Source organism: Biomphalaria glabrata, chromosome 18 (genome assembly GCF_947242115.1).
Source record: "Biomphalaria glabrata chromosome 18, xgBioGlab47.1, whole genome shotgun sequence".
Taxonomy (NCBI): domain Eukaryota; kingdom Metazoa; phylum Mollusca; class Gastropoda; family Planorbidae; genus Biomphalaria; species Biomphalaria glabrata.
In genome coordinates this window covers 22,554,816-22,582,045 of record NC_074728.1, presented here as the reverse complement: position 1 = coordinate 22,582,045, position 27,230 = coordinate 22,554,816, and the positions used below count along the sequence as shown (strand labels likewise).

Here is a 27,230-nt window from a genome sequence, read left to right as displayed (position 1 = left end):
TCTTAGTTTCAAATTTAAAGCCAGAATATATCAGTCCAAAGTTAGTAGTAATGTTGGTATAGTTTTTTTTTTCCGTTACCAAGAAGAGCTAATAAATTTTGTTTTCTCTAATTAATCAAATACTTTGTGAACACCTATTCAGACCGTAATGCGTAACCATAGTGTTCCGCGAAATACAGTTCGGGAAACACTGTAATGACTATTGATCTAGACACAAAAATGACAAAAACAAATAATACGAAATATACATTAGCTGTCGGCTGAGTCACATGATAAAAACATAAACAAAATGGCGTCCAGCATGATAGGCAATCAAGTCCTGGTACTTGGAGGTAAGCCAAATCAAATGATTCTAGATTTAGACGTCTAGATATATAATCCTCTACTTTAGATTTTGTCCTTTGTATTAGATATAGCCCCATCCATTATAAAAATCGTAGTGTCCTGACTATAGATCTAGTCACCACTTACTAGACTCTGCCTCTGCTACTAGTAATAGATCTAAGTCTTAGACTTAGTCTTAGTTCTACACTTACTCAGTCAGAGTCAGACTCTCTCATCACTCAGGACTCAGTCTCTGAACTCTGAGTACTGACTCTACTGACTACTCTACTCTCTTCTCTAGTAAAAGTAAGTTAAGTGACTAAGTCTAGATCTAGTTTTAAGTAAAACTTAAGGTGTAACTTGTAACAAAACGAACATCCAAATTTTGAAAAGAAGAAGAAGGTCCTTTTGGATGGGAATTAAAAGAAAGAGAGAGAGAGATAGATCTAATAATAATACATAGTATAAGTATAAGTCATGTAGTATGATTGTTACGATTGTATGATGTAGCCTAGTTGAAAATATCATGTTTTATATTGTTTATTAAATTATAATAATTTATTTATAGATCTATAATTATAATTTATATATATAGATTTATTTTTGTCTGTTTCTACACATAGATTATATAAAAAATATAGGTAGGCCTATATAAATAAATAAACTATAAACGATATATTATATATATATTTTATAATAATAAATTATATATATATATATATATAAAATTATAAATTATAATAAATACATATATTATGATATATAGGGCAGAGTACCAAAGGACTGGAAAGAAGCTAATGTCACCCCCCTATTTAAAAAAGGAGAAAAATCTGACCCAGGAAACTACAGACCAGTATCACTTACCAGCATCACATGTAAAATCCTAGAACACATAATATGTAGCAACATCATAAACCACTTAGACAAACATAATGTCCTCACACCATACCAACATGGCTTTAGGAAATATAGATCATGTGAAACACAACTAATAGGACTAATTGATGATTTTTCAAAAGGTTTAGATAATAGTCAACAAATAGATGCTATCTTACTAGATTTTTCTAAGGCTTTTGACAAAGTTCACCACCATAGTTAGCTTAAAAAATTAAAATATTTCGGCATTAATGGTCCACTGCATCAGTGGATTAAGGACTTTCTGATAGGGAGAGAACAAACTGTAATAATAAATGGCTCTAAATCAACACCGATAACAGTAAACTCAGGTGTACCTCAAGGAACAGTCTTGGGTCCACTACTATTTTTAATTTACATAAATGATTTACCAAATTGCATTACTTCAGGAACAAAAGTTAGATTATTTGCAGACGATTGCATAATATATAGAACAATAAAAACAACACAAGACACAGATATTTTACAAAGAGAATTAGATGAATTACAGAAATGGGAATCAAATTGGAGCATGTCTTTCCACCCAGAAAAATGTCAGTTGTTAAGAGTAACAAAAAAAATAAAACAAATTAATTCCACTTATCTTATTCATGGCAAACCAGTAACACAGACTAAAAACGCAAAATACCTAGGTGTTATAATAAATGAAAAACTGTCATGGAATCCACATATTGATGAAACTACAAAAAAATCAAACAAAGCATTAGGATTTATTAAAAGAAATTTCTATAAATCAAATAAGAACATAAAACTAAAATGTTATTTAACCTTGGTTAGGCCAATAATAGAATATGCATCCTCTGTTTGGGACCCCTCAACTCAAGAAAACATTAAGAAACTAGAACAGACACAAAATAGAGCAGTGCAATTCATAACAAACGAATATTCACATTTGACTAGAGTAACACCTTTAGTAAAATCACTAAATTTAGAAAGCCTTCAGGACAGAAGGCTCAAAAGTAAAGTAGCAATCATACATAAAACACTGAACCATAATCTTCAAATACTAAAACAAAATTTAATAAAATACTCTGAAAGACACAAAGATAAAGGCACATTCCTCGTCCCATATGCTAGGACAAATTTGTACAAATACTCCTTCTTCCCTAGTGCTATTGAAATGGGTTGCCTGAGCTAGCCAGGAAAACCAGTGACTTGGCAGAATTAAAGTCATTGGTTAATATGCATGACTAAATGCATAGGACGTAATCATCTTCTTTTTTGAAGTAACGTCTGTATTATATAAGATAAGATAAGATATATATATATCTAGAGAGAGAGAGAGAGGCAATATACTATAAATACATATTGCAGAAGTGAATCTACTTCTTTTAATACAGTCTAAATAATTTTTAATTAACACATAACACATATAATTTATTAGTGATAACATAGTGGTGTTTACTGACGGTGCTCAGTGTGCGCTGAAGGAGAAATCACAAAAACTGCATTCAGTATAGGAGCATGAAGTGACCTAATTTATTTTAAAATAAAATCTTGACTATGAGTGGTAATTCAAAGCTATTTTTATAGTCCTTTAGTTGCAGAATAAGAATCTGCTTTCAGTTTTTTTTGTAAGTTAAACTGTCACCAAATAAAAAAATAAAATAAAAATTTGACCTAGTTCCCGAATACGGTGTGCCTTATATAAGAATCTATATATATGGAACAAGAAATGTGCCTTTTATGCAATGGTAATCAGGGATACAAGAATTCATGAGAGTGTGTGGATGTTGTTGATGGTTGTTGACTTGCAGTCTGCTATTAGACAACTAAACCGATGTAGACATATATTTTTAATATAGAACTTGAAATAATAATCGTCTTCTTTTTTGAAGTAACGTCTGTATTATATAAGAATATAAGAAGACATGAATAACTTCTTTGTGCACAAAACTAAATATAATTTTTATTACAATAAAAACAAAATTCAGCTTCAGATAAAATGAAATAAACTTAGCACAGTTACAACAGCGACACTAATCTCTCTTCATTCTACAAAACTTTGCATTAAATTAATGCTCTCTCTCTACAACTAACAATACATACTCCCTTTCCATGTCACCTTGGAAACACACATACATACTCAGTTTGGGGGAACATAAGAATTAGACTTTGATTAGTGTCAACTTTTTCTTTGCTTTTCTCTTTAATTTTTAAAACATCCCCACAATATTAAATTTTCCAGTATTATTGGTAATAGCAGCAGGCAGGGTATGAACCCTGGACCATTGAGACAACCGAATGATAGTCCAGCATGCATACCACACTACCAGACCATTATAGGTCTAATGTTCAGGTTTGTGACCCTGTCACAACTGAGAGGGCATAGGAGTAGGGCATGAGAGAGGTGAGCTTGTGTTTGACTGTTAAAAGAGTCCTCTTGGAATTTTTAAGTTGATTATACTGAGATAAAATGGGGATCAAAGCAGCCATATATATAGCTCAAATATTATTATATATATGTGCATTGTTTTTTTTTTAAAGTAGAAAAATATTTCTAAATCTAGTATTATTGATTCTTCTTATAAATTGTTTTTTCTTTGAAAAATAGGTACTGGTTTTATTGGAAGAAATTTAGTGGATTATCTTGTGAGAAACAGCTTGGCGAAAAAGGTAGGTATTACTCTTGCATAGTAAAGTTTCTCTTTCAGGCTTAGCATTGTATAGGGCTGATGGTGTAATGAAATAACTAAATACAAACAAAACAAAAACACTATCTTGGCTTTATTCAACAAGATTAGGCTACAGTAAACACTGAACAAATACAAACATTGTTGAAGTATTATGAACACACACACTGGACATGACCTTCTAATAAGCTGGACACATGCAGAAAATAACTCAGTTACACTCCAATGTTATGGTCATCTGTTTCTATGGGGCAGAATGTTAAGGAGGGTGTCGTGTCGCCAGCATGTACAACCAACCACCTTTACTATTCCCAACTTAAGTCAGGTACCCTTTAAAGTTTGGTGCATCCTTAAATTCAAAATCCTAGTCTTCACTGAGAGTCAAAACAAGGACCTCTCCGGTTGGAAGCCAAGCCCTCTCCCACTAAGCCACCATGTCCCCTTTAGAAGTAGTATTCTTGAGTCAATTAAACTTTGTAATAGTCACATAACATCGAATGAGAATATTGCATTCAGTGAATAATTATGTTAATAAGTGAGAAACTTGGCAGTCAAATTTTAACTTGAACTTTACCATTATACCACTATACAATTAAAACAGTCTTAGATCCAAGTACAGTGATTCAAAGTAATCAGATTCATAAGAAGAAGTGAATTAATATAATATTCAAATTAAAACCACCGCCAAACTCACTGACTTCTTCTTTGTCGTTCTCATTTTTCATGCCGAAGGGTTCAGATCAGTAATCGTATATCTGAGATGAACTGCTCAGTGGTTTCCAGATCAGATAGTTCTCGGTATAGTATAGTTTTTCTTCTATAGGAGTGTTTTTAATGTTTCATTTCTTGAAACTGTTTCTTTTAACTAGATTAGAGTTGTGGACAAAGTTCCTCCCCAAATGGCCTGGCTTAACCCAAGACATTCGGTATGTAATAATTTTTATTTTTTTTTAAGTTTAAGTTTCTATTGTCAAACTTCATAGGACCTTCACTTTTCGTTTTATATAATCAAGATTCAAATCAACAGTCAGCTTTTACAGGGGACCTTTGAAAGATCTATTCATTATACTTTTTACATTCCCACAACTATTTCTTGGTCAAACTGAAAATTTAATCATTAAAAGATTCCATGCCTTATCCAAGGTTGGTTAATATTTAGATAATTTTGATTGTAACAAATTTAAAAAAAAATTATAGTTCAAGGGGGTAGAAACAAAGAATAATTGTCTCTTTAAGTGGGCTCTTTTAAAGTAGGGCTATAAATAAACTAATTTCCATAGTGAATCCCAACTTTACCATACAGACTTTGTATTATAAATCTTTATTTTAAGTATCGATTCAACATGTCACTCAGTATGTTACATATGTTAAATCTTTGTTATTTTATTATTTTCATACTACAGGAATCATTTGCGAGCCCGGCTGTTGAATTTTGTCATGCAAATCTAATTAATAAAGGTAATACCAACAAAAAAAGGAAAAGCAGTACAAAATATTATTAACAACTTTAGTTTCTTAAAATATTTTCTTTTAGTATTTTAGGGTTAGCCTTTTTAATTTCCAAGTAACCCTTTAAAGAAAGTTCCACTACCATCCTTCCAACTTACATAATCTCAAAGTTTATATCTGATACCCATTCTGGTCACCCAAGTCAAAAACATTGTGTTAATAGCCTGTGCACATGGTTATGGCATGATTAGGCATTAGTTATTTGTTTAGGAAAAGTTTTGACTTAGAGACAATGACGTGACTAGTAAAAACTAGACTTAGGTTTTAGACATAACAAAATACCAGCCGATGTAATCAGGCTACTTCCAGGTCGCCTTAGAGATAAGAAGCTTGTTATGAACGTAGAGAGTTAGCTGGCATTCAACAGTTCCCTTCATTGCTATTAAACTTCTTGTTCAGTATCAGCATCGACTAACTTATAATGGTTGTTCGGCCTTTGGCCGGTGCTATAGGATTTTGTTGAGTGTTGCCTCCATTTGGTTTATCTGCATTAGACACAGCGGAATTGCCTTACAACATAGTACATAAATTGTAAAGCAGACCTTTTTAATATTTACAATAAGAGGAAATGTCTTCACCTAAAATTGTGTCAGTATTTTGTTTTTGTGCATCTCCTGGAGGGATCCTGTCTCCAATCAGGAAGTTATGAAATTAGCTAATACACACAGTAACTGTGCTCAGTTGATGCTGAGAAGACTACGCTGCTTTGGGCATGTCAACCACATGCCAGATATGGCAAACTTTGCAGCTTAAGAATCTTCTTGTTTAGCCACAATAGATTCTGCCCTGTCTCAAGGAAAAAAAAAACAATATCTGGGTGCATCCATTGTCTTCTGAGGCTCAAGGAGCTATGTATATAGATTTTGGTTTTGTCATTATAAGGGTTTTAGAAGCAAATAGCGTGTTAAGCAAATATTCAAAGATAAATTTGTTATTTTTTGTCTTTTCTGCTACAGCTTCTGCGGAAAAAGCCTTTAGTAATGATAGCGGTGAATTTGATTTTGTCATAAATTTAGCTGCAGAGACAAAGTATGGCCAGAGTGAACCTGTAAGTCGAACCATTTTTTGAATTATTACTTAAGCAAACTTAGCTCAAATCATTTTGATTGTCAAGCCTTTTTATGAGGTTTGCTGAGTCTGTCACATTTTTAAAATTTTTTAGATAGGCCCTTTTTTTAAAACTGTTTAATTAGCATTTTAGATTTTATTTTAAAATAACATTGATGGCTGTTAAAGTCTGACTTATTTTCTGAATGTCTGTAATTTATAAGAGGAAAAAAAGGAAAGAAAAATATTTTTTTTATGTCGATTAATTTGTATTTTATTTCTGTGCATGACCTGAAAGGTTTACAAAGAAGGAATTTTTCGACTGAGTATGAACTGCGCTGAGTTAGCTGCTAAACACAAAGTCAAGAAATACATTGAGGTTTCAACAGCACAGGTGTACAGTCATGAAAAGGTTTTTATTTTGTTATTTTTTTTAATGTATAATATTTTATATTTGCAGCTTAAAAAAACACTTTGTAGGCCAACAATTTCTTCTCTAACCACTCGGAACTATTTTCTGCAATGTATATGTTAGGATTGGGATTGATTCATTTTTTTTAAATTTTTAGCAGCCCAAATAGGGAAAAGCTTATATTGATTTTGTGCTTTATCGTATTTAGGTTTGGAAAATGAAAGCACTATTAAAAATCCATTTTCACCATCTATTTTATTGAAATAATTGCGATGGCTACTTTTGGCCTACTACAAGTGAAGGCTTTTAATTTAAAAATTAGATACACATATAATTTTTTTTACTTACACGTAGGTCATTGTAAAACAAGATTTAAAAGCATTATTTAGTATACCCTAAGTAAAGTTTTTAAAGTAGTTTAATAGAAAATCAAACTCTTTTTGTGACATTTTTTTTAAATAACAAAATATTTAAACATTTTATTTGTTCATGCTTTTTTGTTATAAAAACTAAGTTCGCATATCATATCATATGCACATACATATAAAAAAAAAGATGTAAAAGTCAGTTTGTGTTAATCCACAACTATCTCGACCACACAAACATTGGTCTGAACATAACTAATATGTAAATTTAACTGACCTATAAGTCTTATAATTATTTTCCACAAATTTCCTTCACTATCTTGTTGTTTTGGACTCACTATAGTAAGATATTTCCTGAAATGTATGACAACTCCATTTTTTTAATATATTTTTTTTTTACTTTACTTCTGGCATACTGGCTGTCTTGCTTGTCGCAAAATTTTAAGGTGTCAAATTTGATTTGTACCCCTTAGGCTGTCTCTAGGTTTGTGACTGATGCAACATAAATATTCTTGTTTACCCATCAGACATTATTCTGTTCCTATTTTTCATTATATTTGATTTTGAATGTAGAATGATTGAATCAACCACTTTAAATTTGAAGTTCGGCATGACTGTATATTAATGTAGACATAGATGTATTCTAAATGCTTTTATCTCAAAATAGGTGTAGGTTTTAGTAAGTGTAAGGATCAGTAGGTTGTAGATGTCAGTGTGTGTAGGCTTCAGTAGGTGTAAGCATCTGTAAGTGTAGGAGCCGCAACATAAGGGGGCCCCTTCAAACTTTTTTTAATGCAGCTTGTATACGTATTTGAAGGTTTTTGGCATTCTCAGGACTTTTTTTTTTTTTCTAGGCCCCTTCAACCTTTTTTTTTATTCACCCTCTACACATATTTGAATGTTATTGGCATGTGGGGGGAAGGCAGGGGGACCCACATGTGCCCCTTTGTTTGCAGAAAAATATTTCTTGCTACTGGCCCTCTTCCTGTCTCCATTGTGCTATGACTTGCAATGACCTTAGGTGTACTAAATTGACTTACCATTCCATGCCCTGTTATCTGTAATGGTTTGGCTTAGCAACAATTCTACTTTATAACCAGAACTCTTAACAAATCAAAAAAGAACACATGACTTGCATCCGTCCTCAGAAACCTTCCAGAGAAGACAGCAAAAGTGAACCTTGGACCAATCTGGCACGACACAAGCTTGAGGTTGAACATGCCCTGGAGAACTTCACTGACCTCAACTATGTCATTGTCCGTCCTACAATTGTGTACGGTTTGGGGGACAGAAACGGACTGAGTAAGCATAACATCATTTTTTTTTTTTGGTAACGGTTTACATCAGAATCACTATTAATTGGTCCTTAGGAGATTCTTCGTATCATAAAGAAGGCAGTTTTATTCTACAAGTCCTTTTATAATTTCTTTTTTTTTTTAATGCATTATAAACTTAGCTGTGAAGTTATACAATTATAATTTACTGCTTGACACTTTGTTTACTGCTTTTATTCATGAAAAGTATATTCTTCAGATGATGTACCTAATTTTGGTTAAGCTTTTTTAAATATTGTTTTGTTCTTCTTTCTGTTGATTTTCTTTTCTTTCCATTTTCTCTAGCTCCTCGTCTGATAATCGGAGCCATCTATAAATATATGAAACAAAAGATGCAGGTACAATCTGTTTTTGATTTATAAAGTTATCTCATTTGCCATATAACTGTAAATATGGATAGGTATTCTTAATGTGTTAAGGAAAAAATATGAGATTCTTCCTTTTACATTCTTTTCAAAGAGTAGATAAATGTCCCATGACATTACAGGATTTTATACAATAAATGCTGGTTTGAAAAACTGAAGAGTGTTTTAGCAAATAGATTATTTTCCACTCAATTAAAATAGATTTAGACCATTTGTCTTCAAATTCAAATTGTCATAAGCCTGGCCCCCCATTAAAATTTTGGTCTCAGATTTTAACTATTCCATATTGTAAAAATTAAAGAAGCAAAGTTTCCCTTTCAGACCTTGCTATCTATGGGGCAGATGATGTTAAGGTCATCTGTTTCTGTTGCCCATGGTTAATGAAAGTGTCATGTGGCCAGCACAACCACCAACCGCCTTTACTTTTCTCCAACTAAAGTCAGGTACCCATTAGAGTTGGGTGGACTCAGGGGTGCCCTAAAAATCCCTAAATTCAAAATCCGATATTCGAACCCAGGACCCCAGGTTTGGAAACCAAGCGCTTAACCACTCAGTCACTGAGCCCTTGTAGTCCATATTCCATAAAGTGTAATAGTTAAATAGGAAGCAGAACTTTTTTTTTTTTTTTTTTTTTTTTTTCTTGTAAATATAATGTAAAATTGTATTATTTAGGCAGGTACTGAAATCTTTTGATTTGTTTTGAACTTAATCATTTCTTTCTTATCTTGTCTGACCAGATGTTGTGGACGAAAGACCTGAAAATGAACACAGTCCATGTGGATGATGCGGTCAGAGCTCTGTGGCACTTGTGTTTCCATGGCAACAGAGGGCAGGTCTACAATCTCTGTGATAAAGGAGATACATGTAAATAGTTATTTATACATATAAATTCAGGTCCAATTGGTAGAAATAAAAAAAAAAAAAGACTGCTGGAATTTTGATTCAAAACCCCTCTTTTAATCTTGTCAACTACTTCCCGGGATTGACCATAAATGGAAGGCACTGTTGGTTTTTTTAAACCAGATTTTAAAGTTGTTTTTTTCTCTGTGATGCTGCAGACAGTCTTAAAAGGAGTCTGAAGTTTATTAGCAGATTTCAATAATCATTGATATAGTTCCGCTGCTTGACTTAAACCTTCTGTAGCTTGGTTTATCAATACATTGTAGGGTTTTCCTGGGTATATTTTATATAAACATTCTTGTCAGCAAATGTATATTTGAGAATACTACTCATAATTATACACTTTTTTAAAGCAAGATTGAAAAGTAAGCTCTGTTTAATTTAAAAACTAGGAAACTAAAAAAAAATTTTCCTACTTTTTTTTTGCAAAATAAAATTTGATCTTATCAAATTCAAAAATCAAACGGATCTACGTTTTAGGGTAGGGAAAATTTTTTTTTTTTTTATTAAATCTTCTTTCAAAAAGCTGTTTCTTTATTGCAAAAATGTTTCAAAAGATATATTTGGTACTTTTTTTATGAAATTGTTGGGGCCTTCTGGTATATGGTATCTACTTCATTAAGATCGAAATAGCCTTAAAAATAATTTAATGATTACTTTTTTTTTTTTTTTTGTTTTGTTCAATGAAACTTACCTGTCAGATCACATAACTTGACTAAGCACATGTCTTTGTGGTCTGGTGATAAATCAGCCGATGAGCTAATGGTCTGTGGTTGGTGTAAAGAACTACTTCTACTGTAAAGATCAAATGTGATGCTGGTCCGTCAGTGTGTACTATAGGATCTATTCGCAATATGGCTGATAGCGGGTAGTACATATAAATGAAGGATATTTTACCTAGGCTGACCATTTTATTGTAATGTAGTATGATCATGTCTCTACTAACAAGCAACAATGGAGCAAGAAAGTTGAAAGTCATAGGATTTATTTACAAGACTATTCCACATATGCAATATAATATATTTCCATAAGTAAAACAGATAAATGCACCAAGAACTACTGACAGCACCTGGGCATTTGTGCTAGTGATATAATACTAGGTAATAACAATTAAAGCATAATTTGTCAGCAGGCTTAGACATTATAGCCTTTGAGCTGTACCAATACAAAACAATAGAACCTAGGTATATCCCCTTTTTACAATACTGCTGACCAGGACCAGATTAGCAATTCCAACTGACTACTGGCCTAACACACATAATCTCCCTTGCATAAAAAAGAAATGCTTTGGAAATTTATTCTCATATCAAACTGACAACTCACATAAAATAAACCCTAAACCCTGCTCCTAATAATTGGAATCATGTTCAAGATTTTGACTTGAGATGTTATGCTATTCCTCGATTCCATTCACCTCGTGAAATTTGTTAAGGACAAGTAATTTTAACTCTTAACTCTTTCTCTCCGTAATTATTTACCACATTCTGATGGAATCAACGCTGGTATCGTCAGTTAGGAGTGAAAGAGTTAACTCTAAATTAAATGAACTTTTGTTGCATAAACTATAATTTGTGATTTTTAAATCGAGCATGCTTTCCCCTTTGAACTCGATACCAAAAATAACATTTTCTGATGACAAACAAAAACGTTATTGAAGTTTAATCCTAAATCACATCATAACAGGAGAGAATGTGCTAATGGGGGAAAATGAATAATTCTATCAGAATTGAAAAATAATTACAGAGAGAAAGAGTTAAGGAATTAATTGCTTAGCTCTTTTTTTTTTTTTTTCACAGCTCAAGGATTGATTAGCAGTTTAATATCAGAACTATTTGACATCAACTATGACTTTCTAGGCTCAGTGTTTTCTAATTTGGCTAGAGTAAGTGTACTATTGGAATCTTTTTTGCATAGCATAAATATAATGTAGTGACTTTATGTATTAGACATAGAATGTTTGATATCAGAATCTGTTTGACATATTCCATAATTTACTAGGTTAGAACAGTTTCCTTTCAGACCTTTCCTATCTATAGGCAAGGTCGTCTGTTCTTTTGGCCAATAGTTAACAAGCAGGGAGTCATGTGGCAAGCACAATGACCAACCAAACTTTACTTTCCCCCATCTAAGGTCAGGTACCCATTGAACTCAGAGTGTCCTAAAAATCTGGAAATTCAAAATCCCAGTCTTCACATAAATTCAAACCCAGGACCCCAGGTTCGGAAGCCAAGTGCTTAACCACTCTGCCACTGCGCCCCCTCAGGTTAGAATAAGTAAATAAAAAATTAAGGTCAGTTAAAAAAACAATTATCTATTATTATCAATTATTAAACAATTAACTTTTAGAATGTTTTTTATCAGAGTTTTTGACATGCTCTACAACTTCCTAGGGTCAGGGTAGAAACCAATCCTATCAGACATAAACCAATTTCAAGGTTCAAATAGTTTAAAATAAGTTAGATTAGATCATGAAAATAATTAGTACATCTATAAAAATTAAAATGTGGATTCATTTAAAAATGTTAGATTAAAAAAATTCACATTCATATTGTTATCTAATGTGGAAAGATCTAACAAGCTATAAGAAATTGTCTTCATGTCTGAAGATTTAAAATTTTGTTGCAACAAGCTGATTAGTTACATTTGACTTGACTTGACTTAATCCTTTGCACTCCCAGGGGAGCAAAAGGGCCACAACCACACCTCTCCACCAAACTCGGTTATGAGCAGCTTTTACATTTAACGCAGAGAAAATTTTTTAGCACAGGGTGCTAGAGGTGTTTAGCTTCATTTCATTACTTTGTTTCTTTGTCCTAGTTTGATGCAAACCATATCTTCTTAGAGTTTATTAGTAAAAAAGAGTTTTGACTTATTGTAGATAAATTTCTTGCTTTACATGTATACATGAGACTTTGTTAGGTCTTATAATTTAGCATACATTAGTATAATTATACACACGAAGATTTTGTTTAATCACCTAGGAAGTATGTGTAAGGACCAGCATGCCACTGGATGAACAATCTTAGGACCTGATTCTAGCTAAAGGTCACATGGGAACTCATTAGTAACTATTGGTCGCACAGGGAAGGTTAATGATATATCTCATAAGGCTAATTTTAACTATATCTGCCATTAGGTCAAAAGGGGGATTATTTAGTAGCTGTACCCTTTAATAGGTCATATCATTGTTACATGGGTGCTCTTTGGAAGCAATAGCATGCAACAGGTATATTTATAAATGCACTAAAACCCTTATCGAATACAGGCACAGAAGATGGAAAGAAAACTTAAATAGACCACCAGCCGACAACCGGTTTATCTGCACGAGGTGCTGGAAAATATGCAGGTCGCAACTGGGTTAGTGTGATCCTGTGAAACACTGCACTCATCTTTAATCTTCGGAATCAAAGACAATGCCATTATAAAGTGCAACAGCATTCTTGAGATTTTTGTATCTCTGTACTATTTATAAACTCTGAATCACACTCTCACATTTTAACTGTGTTTAGGTGCGGATGACTGACATTGTTGATGACATCAATGAGAAACATGTTAGGCCGTGGTCTGATGCTTGTCAAAGAGATAAAATAACCAATACTCCATTGAATCCATTTATTGATCAGGTAGGCACATTTGATTTCACTGGTTCCATTAATTGATCAAGTTGACACATTTGATTAGATAAGTTTTTTTTTAGAAAAATAGTCAGTAATTTAGCACTATATATATATATATATTATATATATCTATATATATATATAGAGAGAGAGAGATCATCCATTGTGGTCGAAGATGAGCACATTTCTCATTTCCCATGGACTTGAAGATGGCTGTAAAGTCCAATCCTCGCTTTAAATCAAGTATATTAGAACAAATACAAATAATCCAATTTCTTTTGTTTATCTATCCTACAAAATGACTTATTGTGAATAGCTGAAATATCCAACATTGCCAGAAAAACATATAGCTGCTATATACCAAGAATTGCCCTTAAAAATACTAAAAGTGAATCAAAGATGATCAAAATCAATTTATCTATGTGAAAGCAACACACCAGGAGGTCTTTCCTTCAATTTCATTTCTAAATATGCAGAATGTAGTCATCGTTCCTATCTGTGGTTTTTGAATATCAACCAATTTCTTTTAAAAACTCACAGTTTGCATTTTGTTGTTCTCCCTCTCTCTCTCCTCATTTTTTCTTGCTGCACTTTTTTGTAGATGAAGGAAGAATGGAAGATTGTATTATCCATATCTGCCTTTATCAATGAGATAAAAAAAATAATTATTTATCTATGTCCAGCCATTCTAATACATAATCAGACAACATGTTATTATATATATATAAAGTTATTTTACTAGATTCTCATTCTTAGTGCTTGTAATTATTGTATTATTTTGAATGTACGTATACATGAAACTACTGACGACATCATAATATACTTTAAACTCCAAATTACTAAATAAAAATAATATTTTATTATCTGGTTCCTTATTGCGAGTTGATCACACCATCTTGTAAAACAATAAAGTGGATCTTTCATTCGTTAAAAAAAAATAACTTAAGTTCCCCTTTCAGACCTTGCAATCTATGGGGCAGATGATGTAAAGGCCATCTGAATCTGTGGCCTATGGTTAATGAGGGCGTCATGTGGCCAGCACAAAGGCCAACCACTTTTACGTTTCCCCAACCAATGTCAGGTACCCATTAGAGTGGACTAAAGATCCTGAAAATAAAAATCCCAGTCCTGGATTTTAGCCCGGGACGCCCGGTTTGGAAGCCAAGTGCTTTTCCACTCAGCCATCATGCCTCCTTTCATTCATTAGTATGGTAATAAATACTCAATGTTAATTAGTAATATAAACACTTTAAAGTTCATAAGCAGTATTAGCTATCATTAATTACTAAAAAAATAATAATGCATTTTTGTCCTAGAACTTTTTTGTGAAATGAATTATATAAGACTTGAAGCTACCAGAACAGAATTAGAACAATTATTTAATATTTGTATTTCAGGAACTGCTGTACAACAAACATCTCTATGTTGATGGAAGCAAAATAGAATCATTAGGTTTTACTTACCAAGTACCTAGATTAGAAGTCAGCAGTTTAAAATCTGTAAGTCCTGTGTAGAGTTATTGTTAATTTTTGTTCCTTTTTTAAAATTTGTAACATATTTCTTGTTCACTCAAAAGCATAGTTTTGTAGAAGCAATCTATCTTATAAACTTAATCAAACTTGAGGCAATGAAATTGCAAAATATACAAAAATGGCCATGGAAATCTGAAAATATTAAAATCTCCTGAAAACTTATAAAAATCTCCAGAAAAATAGACATAAATAAAGGGCATTGTCAGCTTTCATTTAATAAAAATGTATTGCAAAGATGAATATATTTTCCCAATACAAAGTCTTAATTTTAACATTATGCTTATCCCTATCTAGACAGGGCCCTGCGCAATCATTTTTGCATAGGGCTCTGCAATTGTTAGGGTCGGCCCTGAGTGTGACAGTCAAAATAAAAGCATTGTTTAGTAGAAGTGCTCTATCTAATAAAGTCAATCAATCTTGTGGCGAGGATTAGTTTATGGAGAAGTGTGACTCTCAAAATAAAAGCATAGTTTAGGAGAAGTACTCTAATAAACGTAACCGAACTTGTGGCGATGATTAGTTTATGCAGTAGTGTGACTCCCAAAATGTACTACATTTTACTTTTGGAGACTAAAAGTATGTTTGAACAAGCTGTGATGTAAATTTGAAACCTAACGAATAAGGAGTGGTGCTAATCCTGGGAGAAATTTGATAAGGCCTGTGTTGTCTGATGACATATGCATCACCCAAAACTAAATTTTCTCCTTCTGTGGCTTAAAATGGTTGTCATCATCATCACTCCTTTGAGTTCCTCATGGAACATAGGGCCTCGACAAAAACATGCCACTTTCCATGGTCTCTTGCTAGTTTTTTTATGGTTTCCCAGCTCTTCCCGATACTCTCGGCTTCTTCAAGTAAACTGCGTCGCCATGTTCTTTTTGGTCTTCCTCTGCGTCTTGTTCCTTGGGGGTTCCTAGGCCTGCCTAGCTCTGTTGCTGGTATCTTTTCCTATTGTGTCAACAATCCATCTCCACTTTCTCTCTAAGATCTGCACTTCTGTATTTTTCTGTCCACTCATTGTAACTAACAGTAATTTTACATTGTACAATGGGACACTGCTTCATTGAGACATATCTGCCTGGTTTCATCTGAATTACTATTTCCAATGCCACCATCGTAGAGTCAGAGGAAATGCATGAGTGTCACCAGCTCCTTGAGCTGAGGGGGGAATGTATATGTGTCACTAGAATTTTATAGGCATTAAACTGTACAACCTAGTATTTTGACAGAAAACTTACGGAGGAGCTCTTTCTTGCTTTGTTACTAGTCGAAATTAATCTCAGCTGGCATGGCAGAAAAGCATTTTTATTGTGCTTTTTATTGTTGCTTTTAAAAAAAGTTTATAACAATTTTATGCAACAAAAATTTTTTGTACATTAACATCTATATTTTAAAATCTTTTTTTGTCAGATACTTGATGATTACATTGGCTTGGGTTTAATGCCAAGCAGCCTAGTCAGTAACGAGGTCTTTTACACCCCCCCTGAGCATGATGAGGCAGGGATTGATGCAGGTGGAGATGGTGATGCCAGCAGTGATTTGGCTGAAGACACTACCTCTAGTTGACACAAGTCCTACGACATGTCCAGCAGTGCTGGTGGATATTGACCGCAGTGACCAGTTTTTTTCATTACATCATATCATTATTTATCTTATCACCTCATGGGTATTTTTTTTCCTTACATTTTTTAAAAATTCCTTTTTTCGATTATATTTTCTGATATTTAAATATTCTGCTACCACTGTACCCATATATTTTTTGGCTTGAAAATTTTGGCCTGTTATTTTAATAATAATAAAAACAAAACAAAAAAAACTGGCATGTGTATTAATGTGTGGGGCACAACCGTTCTGCTGGTTAGTTTGTTCCCTTTTTATATAATTTATATATACCACTTCTTTCATTCTGCCAAATCTACATATGCCACGTAAGCATTTGATTTTTTGTCTATACAATTGTGTTTTACTCTGTTAAAATTCTTGTGTGAACTAAAATGGTGTTATCAAAGGAGCAAAATCAACTTATACAAAATGGTTTCTACAATCAAAGGGTGCTTTCCTAAGCTCTGGTTAGTATGTACATGGAAAGGTTCTCCTTGTCATTCATTAAATGACATTTGCTTTGTCATTTGCATTGAGATTTCAGTATGTTTATCTGAAGGGAAGGAGCGATAATTCCGGATGTGGTTGATACAATTCAGACCAGTAGTTCCAGTAAAGTTTGTGAAAACCTTTTTTATCATGACTTCTCAAATCTTCATTGGTTTTCTTTTTAACTATTTATCCCGTGATTTTGTTGATTTTTTGTTGCTTCCTGTTGTGATTCTGTAATTTCCAAATTTTACTTGACACATGTCAAAACAATGGGCTGGTTTCAGGGTCGCAGTGGTCTCGTATGTCTAGGCTTGTGTTAGCGTTCTCATTTTCAAATGTTGTTAAAACAAATGCTAGTACAAAAATAGGCCAGTTTAAAATATTTGTGTGTGTGTGTGTTATGTGTTAATTTTGTTTTCTCTGTGTTAGAGGAGGAGGGGGTTACACAGTTGATAACAGTTTACTGTACACAACCTTTAGCTTTTTATTGCTTAAAACATTTCCGACACTCTTATTGTGGACCTATTTATTGCAGATATTAGGTTTAGAAAAATGTTTTCTATTAAAAACTATTTTTCTGGCAGGGTAAGTTGACTAGTACTTTATCAATGACCAACTTAGACACCTAACCACAAATGTATTAACTATCAGTAAATGGCTAGGATTGGTAAGATATTGCTACTTGGTGAATTTCACAATAATCAATTTTATGCAATAGTTATTAGACCAACAAAAAGTCTGACTTCTAAACAATATATACGCAATGTCTGCTTTAGTTTATCTCACCAATCACATCAATATGCAAGCACACTACACTTTTTTCTAAGCTTGCAATGTAGAATGAAATACAAAGGTTGTTTTATCATTAAACTAGTTCATTGATTTGATACCTGTGACTTTACCAATAGGAAAAATAGGTCAGTGACATTGTTCATTTATGATGACTTACTAACAACTCTGATGACACTAGATCTATTCAATTTAATCTTTCCCAGTCCTAAACATCGCGGTTATTTCAACAATGCCAGTATCGATAAAGAGCTCGTATATCATTGGGTGTCCCATACTAGTAAGCTTCATCTCATTAGATGGTATGTTGTCTTATATACCTTTGTTAATGTTTTTTAACCTGAAGCCTTATGGTTCGTAGCCCAGTTCTGTTTTTCTATTGGTTTATTTCTATTGTGTGCCAGTGCGATTATTTTCAGCAAAGGCTTACTGCAAACAAGTTTCCATTGCTTTTTAGATTGCATTATATGGTGCTGAATTGATGGACCCATACATTTCTCCATGAAAGTGTGCCCAATTAGTAAATGTGATTCCATATTCAAAATTAATTCCCACCTCCTTTTCAGATCTTGCAATCTTTGGAGCAGATGATGTAAAGATCATCTGTTTCTGTGGCCCACTGTTAACAAGAGTGTCATGTGGCCAGCACAACAACCAACAGCCTTAATTTTCCCCCAACCAATGTAAGGTACCCATTAGAGCTGGGTGGACTCAGAAGCATGGTGGCTGAGTGGCTAAGCATGTGGCTTTCAAATTCAAAGTTCTGGGTTTGAATCTTGGTGAGAACTGGGATTTTGAATTTCTGGATTTTTACCGCGCCCTTGAGTCCAATTCTAATGGGTACCTGACTTTAATTTGGGAAAGAAATGGCGGTTGGTGGTTGTGATGGTGATATAACATCCTGCTTGTTAACTATTAGCCAAAGAAACGGATGACCTAAACATCATCTGCCCTATTGATCACAAGTTGAGAAAGGGGAACATAACATAGTCAAAGGCCTAATGTATTTGTTGTAACTAGGTATTATTTGTTTGAAGTTTTTTTCATTTCTTCGATCAGTGATGAAATTTTTGATTGGCTGGTTACAAATAGGTCTACATGTCATTTCGCTTCATTAAAAAAAAGATTTTGTCAAGAGTCATTTTAAACATTTAAAAAGAAACGAGTCTTTTTAATTATGGGATTTAGAATTCAAGGTCTAAGAAACTAGTCAGTATGTTCTTAACAAAGTATCCATGGTCTGACAGGTGAAAGTCTATACTTGATGCTAAAGATTTTGAAGCAGGTGAAGTTTATATTTGATGCTAAAGGCTAGTTTAAAGCAGATGTTTATATTTGATGCTAAAGGCTAGTTTAAAGCAGATGTTTATATTTGATGCTAAAGACTACTTTGAAGCAGGCTAACATGGGGCAAGGGGGAGAAGTCTCCTATCCAAGAGTCACATATCTCAACATTAACCACAGAACTATAAATGAATGCAGGGCTGAATCACTCTTGTTGTAGGGTTGTAGTTGTCTGTGCAGTTAGTGTCCCAGCCACACTTAATGTAATGTGCCTTCAGTGTCACTTGATTTCCTAGTTTTTCATTGGACTGTGTCTGATTGATGGTTAATGATGAGAGTAGTCTCCCTCTTGTGGGTGGGGCTTAACACATTGGACTACCACTTCCTTCAATGTGCTTGCCTATTTGCATTTTTATCTAAAATGAGTGTGTGCTAGGGGCAAAGTTGTACTTGCTTTCAATTAATACTTGCAAGCTCTGACCTTCTAAGTATCTGGACATTTTTTCCAATTTTCATAGTTTGTTGCTTTGTTTTCATTTGACAAGCATATTTCCTACATTTAACAGTTTGTTTTTAGAAAAGCTAAAAAAAAAATAGTATGTCCATCACAAAATCCAGCATAAGGAATAATTATCCTCCATCATCAATTCCATTCTTTACTTATGCCATTGCTGGTTGTGTATGTACCTGCATGAAATAATGAATTTGTCATTCATCATCTGGCTCGGAGACTTATGTTTTATGGTTATTGCATTTCCATTGTTTGTGTATAGTGCTACAATGACAATGAAAATGAATCATTTTAAGTTAAATTTTATCAGTTTATTTTTGGTCTAAGTACTGCTGATTATTCCCCTTTCTTGCTCAAGTACCTATGTGTCTGATCAATTAGAAATGAGATGAATCTCTAGCTCCTGGCCTGTACTCTTGATGTTTTGCTTCGTCTAGTGTGATGTATACATTGTGTGCTCAGTCCTTTTGTCAAGCCAATGACACGCAATGTTTTATTCATTTGTTGCTGTTCACAGTTATTTCTACTTACAAAATTACCAAATGAAACCAAATCAAAATGAATATTTTTTCTCTTTTCTAAAAAAAAATTAAAGTATTACATTCTGATGAACATTTTGTTCGATCAAGTCTGAAAATGGTTTTTTTTCTATAGTAGCCATGGGAAAAATTTATTTTTACCACAGCTGTTGATCTAAAATTAAATAAAAATGAACTTCCTTATGTGTCGCATTTAGTTTTGTTGTGGTGTACATTTGTAAAAATGCGATGACGTAATTTTTAAAATATTTTGTGTATTAATTTTTGTTTCCCTTGATGGTTGATCTGAAATAAAATAAAAATAAACTTCCCTAAGTGATCTAGCAGTGCAGTCTTTCCAACTCTTAGAGGTACCTGACTTTTATTGGCTGTGTTGGCCACATGACACTTACATTAACCCCAATGGCGTCTGAGTTGCGCGTTAATCTAGTTGTAGGTCTATGTATTAAAACATTATTTAATTTTTTTTAGCACAAAAGTTTCAATGTAATCTCTCTGAATTACAAATGGTTATGGTTATACCAATGGCTGGTACTGTCTTGAGAAACAATAGATGTGCCCTGATGAATGAAAGAACTAAAATTTTAATTTTAACAATTTTTGCTAAGTCCATCAGAAACTAATATTTTTGTTGTTATACAAATGGCTGGTACTGTCTTGAGAGACAATAGATGCACCCTGATGAATGAAAGAACTAAAATTTTAATTTTAACAATTTTCGCTAAGTCAATCAGAAACTAACAATTTTTGTTGTTATACAAATGGCTGGTACTGTCTTGAGAGACAATAGACGCGCCCAGATGAATGGAATAACTAAAATTTTAATTTTAACAATTTTTGCTAAGTCCATCAGAAACTAATATTTTTGTTGTGTGCACATTCAAGCTTAAGGCACATTATTTTTTAACTGAATGTACATTGTTTAAATTGTGTTTTGAGTATATTTTCATTGTTGTCATTGAATTCAATGTGATACATCTTTGCACAGCAAGACCAAACACATGCTTTATGTCACTGAAAACCTTTATTAGTCTTCCATTGTCAGGAATTTGCAAATCTTGAGTGCAACGTTTTTTTGTTTTTATTATCACTTGACATGCACAGACAAGTGTGGAGACCACAGCATGCAAACCATTTTTCCGCCCTATGTAGCAAGTACTCTTTTTTTTTTTTAAAGCTTTTATATAGCACAACATTCATGCTTAACTCCTTCTCTCCTAAATGATGATACCAATGTTGATTTCACCAGAATGTGGTAAATATTACGGAGTGAAAGAGTTAAAGCATTCTCAGAGAGCTATGGTTCAGTCTCTTTTGTGATCTAGCAGAGGAGGAGTTTCTGGAAGAAGTTTTTTCCATACTGCCTTTAGGTGCTCAGTAAACACAACTCTGTGTGATTCGGATGTTGAACCTCGAGCCCTCTTGATAGGTAGCCATGCCAAGTTTAAGCATACTTTGCCTGTTGGCCACACATCCCACTTTTAAGCTGGCCGATGAGGTAGTACGTCAAAAGGGTAGAGCCCTTTCATCAGGCATGCTTCAGTACTGCTGTAGAGAAACACTTCCATAGCGTCATTTTTTTTTCCCATGTTTTGTTTTGTACTTAATTTTCTTAGAAACACTTTTTTTCTTCTTTTAGAACTTCTCACTAAGGAAACGTAAACATCCTGTTATCACTTTTTTTGATGTAAAGACGGTATACATTTTTTTCCTAGGTACTCTAAGTTTGTGCCTTGCTTCTCAATGTAATCAACACAGGCTTGAATCAGCTTTTACTCTGCCCTACTCAAGAAAGCTAGAAATTATTTTTTTTATCATTGTTATCAATTATACTTATTCCAATAAAGGAAAAAAAAAGACAAAGAGTATATTTTTATGAATGTTTTGCAATTGTTTTATTGAAATAAATTTTTAGTTTGTTTCAGTGTTTTCTACATTCATCATTTTGTGATATTTGGAACACTTTGATTTGTTTTGTTGATTATTTTTTGACATTTGACCAGTTCATGTTTTTTTACTTTCATCTTTTTTTGTTTTGTGTCTTTTTAAAATGTTTTGAAATTTCAATCTCTCTGTGTTTCTATCAGCGCTCGGCTGTTTTTACTAGTTAGTATTGTTTTCTTTGTTATTTTTTTAATTTCTGATTTTCTGATGATGATTTGTTACTACTGAAATATCTAATTATATTGACTTTCATTCAAACAACTGATAGTTCACAATTTATTGTGAAGCTTAGTTTTTTTTATGTTTGCACGGTTCTCAAATCTGAGTTGGGTTGGTATTGAACTTGGGAAGGGTCAATTACTGAAAGTGTTGTATTGGGTTCCATTAGCACCATTGTTTTGATATAGGGATCCAATAGCTTAGTGTTTTCTGGTTTGAAGCTGGGAATCTGAGTTTTAATTAAAATATTAAAAAAAAACAAAAAAATTACTGTTTTCTCTTTCAGTCCCTCATAAGAGATATTTTAAAAAGAAAAATATTCATAATATGATGACCAGGAATTTTGTTAATTTCTTTTTACTTATTCTTTGGTACATGATCATCCCTAACCGATTGGTATCATTTCTCATATCCCAAGAATCCCTTCTAGCTTAAACGTTATGGGTAGTTTAAAAAGTTTTTCTTTATGGAAGTTGAAGAGAAAGACTAGGTTAATTGGTGTTAGGGCAATACTAGGTTTTAAGTTTTAAGAAAAAAGAAAAATTAACCCAACAATTAGACTAACAGGTTTTAGTTATAGTTTTGTAAATACAAAAGGACATTTTATTTGTATTAATGACTATTTGAAACAATGTGATTATTTTCTGTTTTTTTTTTATTAATTTCATGTTCTTGTATTCTGGTGTTTACAAGATGGTCATTCCTTATCCTCTTTGTGATGCTGGTATGTTGTTTTTCCCCTCTTGTTCAACCACTCTCCTTATGTTCTCTGCCAAAATAAAGTGAAGTCTCCGTTAAGTTTATACATAAATACTTTGACAGTCTCTGTCAATACAGAAATAAGCTCTTAACTCCCTTTAAAGAAAGAAAATAGTTTTTGCTCCTCTTTGTTCATAATTATTTATGTCAAAGGTGCCCAGCTTTTGTTTTTGGCCTGCAGGCTATAAATTTCCGGCCAACGCATCACAGGCTGCATCACAGCTAAAAATTGTTGGCTCGAATGGAAACAGGTCCCTCTGCGGTTTTATTATGCGCAGTGGGCTGAACATTTGAAGGGCCAGATAGTCTCACATCACAACCAGACAGCTCCTTCATCACAGGCCAGATATGTCCTGCAGTCTTGGCATCACTGACATATGTAGTAAAACAAAGGTCCAGTCTCTTTTTTTTTACATTTAAATATCCTTTAAAAGTTTGTTTTTAAATTTAATGACATCGTGCTTGTACCCATTCACACCATTGGGTTGTGGCTGAGGGGTTAAGTGCTTGACATCTGAAAACCAGGAGTCTTGGGCTCAAAACTTAGAGAAGAATTGGATTTTGAACTTCACTGAGATTCAAACCGAGGGCAACTCTGTTCAGAAGGTAAGCACTCTACCACTTAGCCACCTTGCCCCAGAAATATATGAATGAGAAGAGCTAAATTACATTTTGTTAATTGATTTTATTTTTTTAAGGGCCTGTAGAGTTTAGATTTGGATAAGAGCCAAAAGCAAGCAGCCCTTGGGACATCCATTTTGCTTTCTCTTTTGTTCTTCTTAGATTTAAAAATAAGTGATAATGAGTACTCTAAATAAATTTGTATCATTTCATGTAATGTCAAATATTGTGCTTTCATTCTTTACTTGATGTCATGTTTTTGTATGTTTGTTGTCATTGTTGTTTTTGCTTCTTACTAAAAATGTTTCATGTTATGTACCATATGTCATAAGTTAACTTTGTATATGCTTTACCGTTATACTGATATTTTTAGGCTGTCTTTGACTTTGTGCATACTGCCACTGTGTTCAGACTTAACGAACCCAGAGGTCCGTTGGTCATTAGCTTTCCACTTGGTAAGAAAACCTTAGCCTGTGATTAGTCTTTATCATAGGTGACAGTATTTTTTTTGCTACTGTATTTTGTAAATTAGCACTCAACATGTGCACTTCAAATTTGAAAGTTGTCAAGGGGAGAGAAGGATGTTTTAGTCATTGTTCTTTATTTCTGGTGTTTTATTCAACTTGTAGTGTGGCTGCTGGTACTCATTGTGGCAAGGATGATGCAGAAGCTTAAATGTTTTCCACTGACTGAAGATTTACTTACAGTTGTCTTGTCAATTCAGAAAACAGAAATAAGAAGTCTATGTCGATACGATCTTTGTTGTTGTTTTTTTATTAGAGTAATTTTACTGACTCTTCCTTCTGAGGTTTTTAGATTAGTTTCTCAGATCCCAATGCCACAAGTCAAACTGGTTTACCAAAGTTCACTGATTTGATTCTCTTGCTATTTATACAGCTTAAGGCCAAATCTTATTCTGTAACCAAAATTTATTTTTTTTAGTTTGAAATAGAAAAGTTCATTCCTGAACTGCATTGCATCACGGGCAATGGAGTGAATTTAATTTTCCTGACAGACTTGTTTTATCAATGTTGTTGTTATAGTACAAATAAATAAAAGGTGTCCAAAGTCAAAGAAGTAAATGCTGTTTCAAAACGGGTCTTGACTTGAAGGAATAGTGTTTGAGAAAGTAATATATTATTATACCTGGTCATGGAGCTTATGCAAAATTTCTTAGCAGTTTACATGTATTTCTTTGTATTCCAGCCATTCCTTATTGCCATGCTGGTATAGATTTCTTTGGTGGTTTGTATTGATGCTTTTGTTGTACATAGAAGGCGTGGTGGCTGAGTGGTAAAGCGCTTGGCATCCAAACTGAGGGGTCCCGGGTTCGGATCCTGGTGAAGACTGGCATTTTTAATTTCAGGATCTTGAGGGCGCTTCTTAATCCACCCAACAAGAACATATTAATGGATCCACTGACATATTAAGTCAATAAAAATTTGTTTCAGACTTTTGAAAAACTTATTTTAGAATAACCACCAGACCAACATTTTTTTTTATATCTATTTGTTGGCTTTCAAGATTATTATTATTATTATTGGTATTAAATGAATGATTATTTAAGGCAATTATCCTTTTTTTCCTCGACATTTTCTCTCTAAAGCCTTCCACCCACTTGTAGACTCTGTTTTAAAAATATTTTTATTTTTCATCAATTTTGTCTTTAAATTAAATATGTATTTTTCCTATTGGTAGCTTTCTCCATGAATAAAAATTTGCAATGTTAAGGGTTAAAAAATTGTAAACACAGTTCAAGAAATGTGTTTAGTTATAACGTAACATATAATAATAGCAGCACTTAAGGTTCAATGGTTATCGAGAACAGAAGGTGAAAAAAAATATGGTGAAATATATATAAGCCCCAGTGTCCATGGTTCGAGTCTTCACCTTCACCAATTACCTTGACACCTTAGTGCTGTTATTATTTGTTTCATGTCATGTTTATGTGTTTCAGCACTAAAGCTTCAAACTCCATGTACCTGTCTTATTACAATTTTGCTTTCTGATTTGAATTGAAATGTTAGGAACATAAGATCTATAGAACTTTGAGCCAAATTTCTTTACCTTGTACTAATGGCTATTTCTATGAAGTTTTGTTAAACTGTATGTTTTTATTTCATACACTAATTGCTTTTCCTTTTCTGTGTTGAGTAAATAAAAATCAAAGCAATATTTACACATTTTTTTTAATTTTTTTTTTTTTGTAATTTTTGTTTTCTTTCTTTAAATATAAATTAAAGGTCTGGATTGGGTTGTATTTAATTTATCAATTATTAGAAGGATTTGGATGTATATATGGATTTAATCCTCGTATTACGTTTTGACACGTTATTTCTCCCACTTCTCATTCTCACATCATTTGAAACTTTGCACTATTATTCATTGTAGATGACAACACAAGAATCAATCACATAATTAACTAAATAGTTAATTGATTTGATTAGTAAAAGTAAAGTAAAGTTCCCCTTTCAGACCTTGTAATTCATAGAGCAGATGATGTTAAGGTCATCTGCTTTTTTAGCCAATGGTTAACAAGCAGGGTGTCATGTGGCCAGCACAACAACCAACCGCCTTTACTTTGCCCAACTCAAGTCAGGTAACCATTGGAGTTAGGTGGACTCGGGGGCGCCCTATAAATTCCGAAATTAAAAATCCCAGTATTAAATGAGATTTGAACCCAGAACCCCAGATTCAGAAGCCAAGCGCCTTACCACTCATCCAGTGCACCCCCTAATTGATTAGTGGTAATTAATCAATCGTATAAATCTTGCAGCATTAAGCTATATTGCAGTATTATTGCGCTTATTTCCCTTAAATAAGCTTTGTTATTTTAAAAGTATTTTTCGCTTGTTCTACCATAATAATACATTGTCTTTGGGTTTGAAGATTAAAGAACAGTTTTATATTTTACATTACTATGCAGACCCAGTTGCGGCCTGCATATTTTGTCATATTTTAAAAGCTGTTAACCGCTGGGGTCAAATTATACTCTGCGCACGTCTTTGGTAAGGGTTTCTCTTTGGTGGACAGTGTGTCAGCCCATGCTTCTGTGTAGGCCTACTGCTAGATTGTATAGTCTTTGTCAGTTAAGTACAGTTGTTTAACAAGCTAGGTATGGGGGAGAGGGTGGAATCGTTCACAAAAGTTGTTGCTGCATGTTGTCTATAATGTAGCTGCAATTTCAACCTTGCAGTTTGCACACAAAGATGAGATGTTTTCAGCGGCCCAAAAAAAAAAAAATATATATAAAAATGGGGAAAATCCGTTTCAAATGAGTTTAATAACGAAACAGCGCCATAGCTAAATGTCTGTACATTCTTTATACTTCCAAACTCAAAACAAATGTTTCATTCTATTTTAAACTCGAAGTAAACCCACTGAAGTGTTTTGTATTGGTCCTCAATAACATATTTCTAAAAACTTAGGCCTATATTACTTACATAGTCAAAGATTTTCATCTGTGATTTAAAAAGGTCTTTTGGCTACTGAGAATTCTAGATATAACAATCTAATC

The 27,230-nt window shown here is 33.2% G+C and overlaps 1 protein-coding gene across 1 annotated transcript; it reads left to right on the top strand.

The window, feature by feature from the left end:
* The first annotated feature begins 238 nt into the window (after positions 1–238).
* On the top strand, positions 239–25,892 carry LOC106055033 (dTDP-D-glucose 4,6-dehydratase-like). Its single transcript, XM_056017091.1, has 13 exons — positions 239–332; positions 3,794–3,855; positions 4,742–4,798; positions 5,276–5,330; positions 6,338–6,429; positions 6,727–6,840; positions 8,354–8,507; positions 8,825–8,877; positions 9,642–9,768; positions 11,601–11,686; positions 13,314–13,427; positions 14,819–14,920; positions 16,364–25,892. Exons 1-13 carry the CDS (start codon positions 290–292, stop codon positions 16,517–16,519), a joined length of 1,215 nt encoding a protein of 404 aa, XP_055873066.1. The 5' UTR covers positions 239–289; the 3' UTR covers positions 16,520–25,892.
* Positions 25,893–27,230: the final 1,338 nt, after the last annotated feature.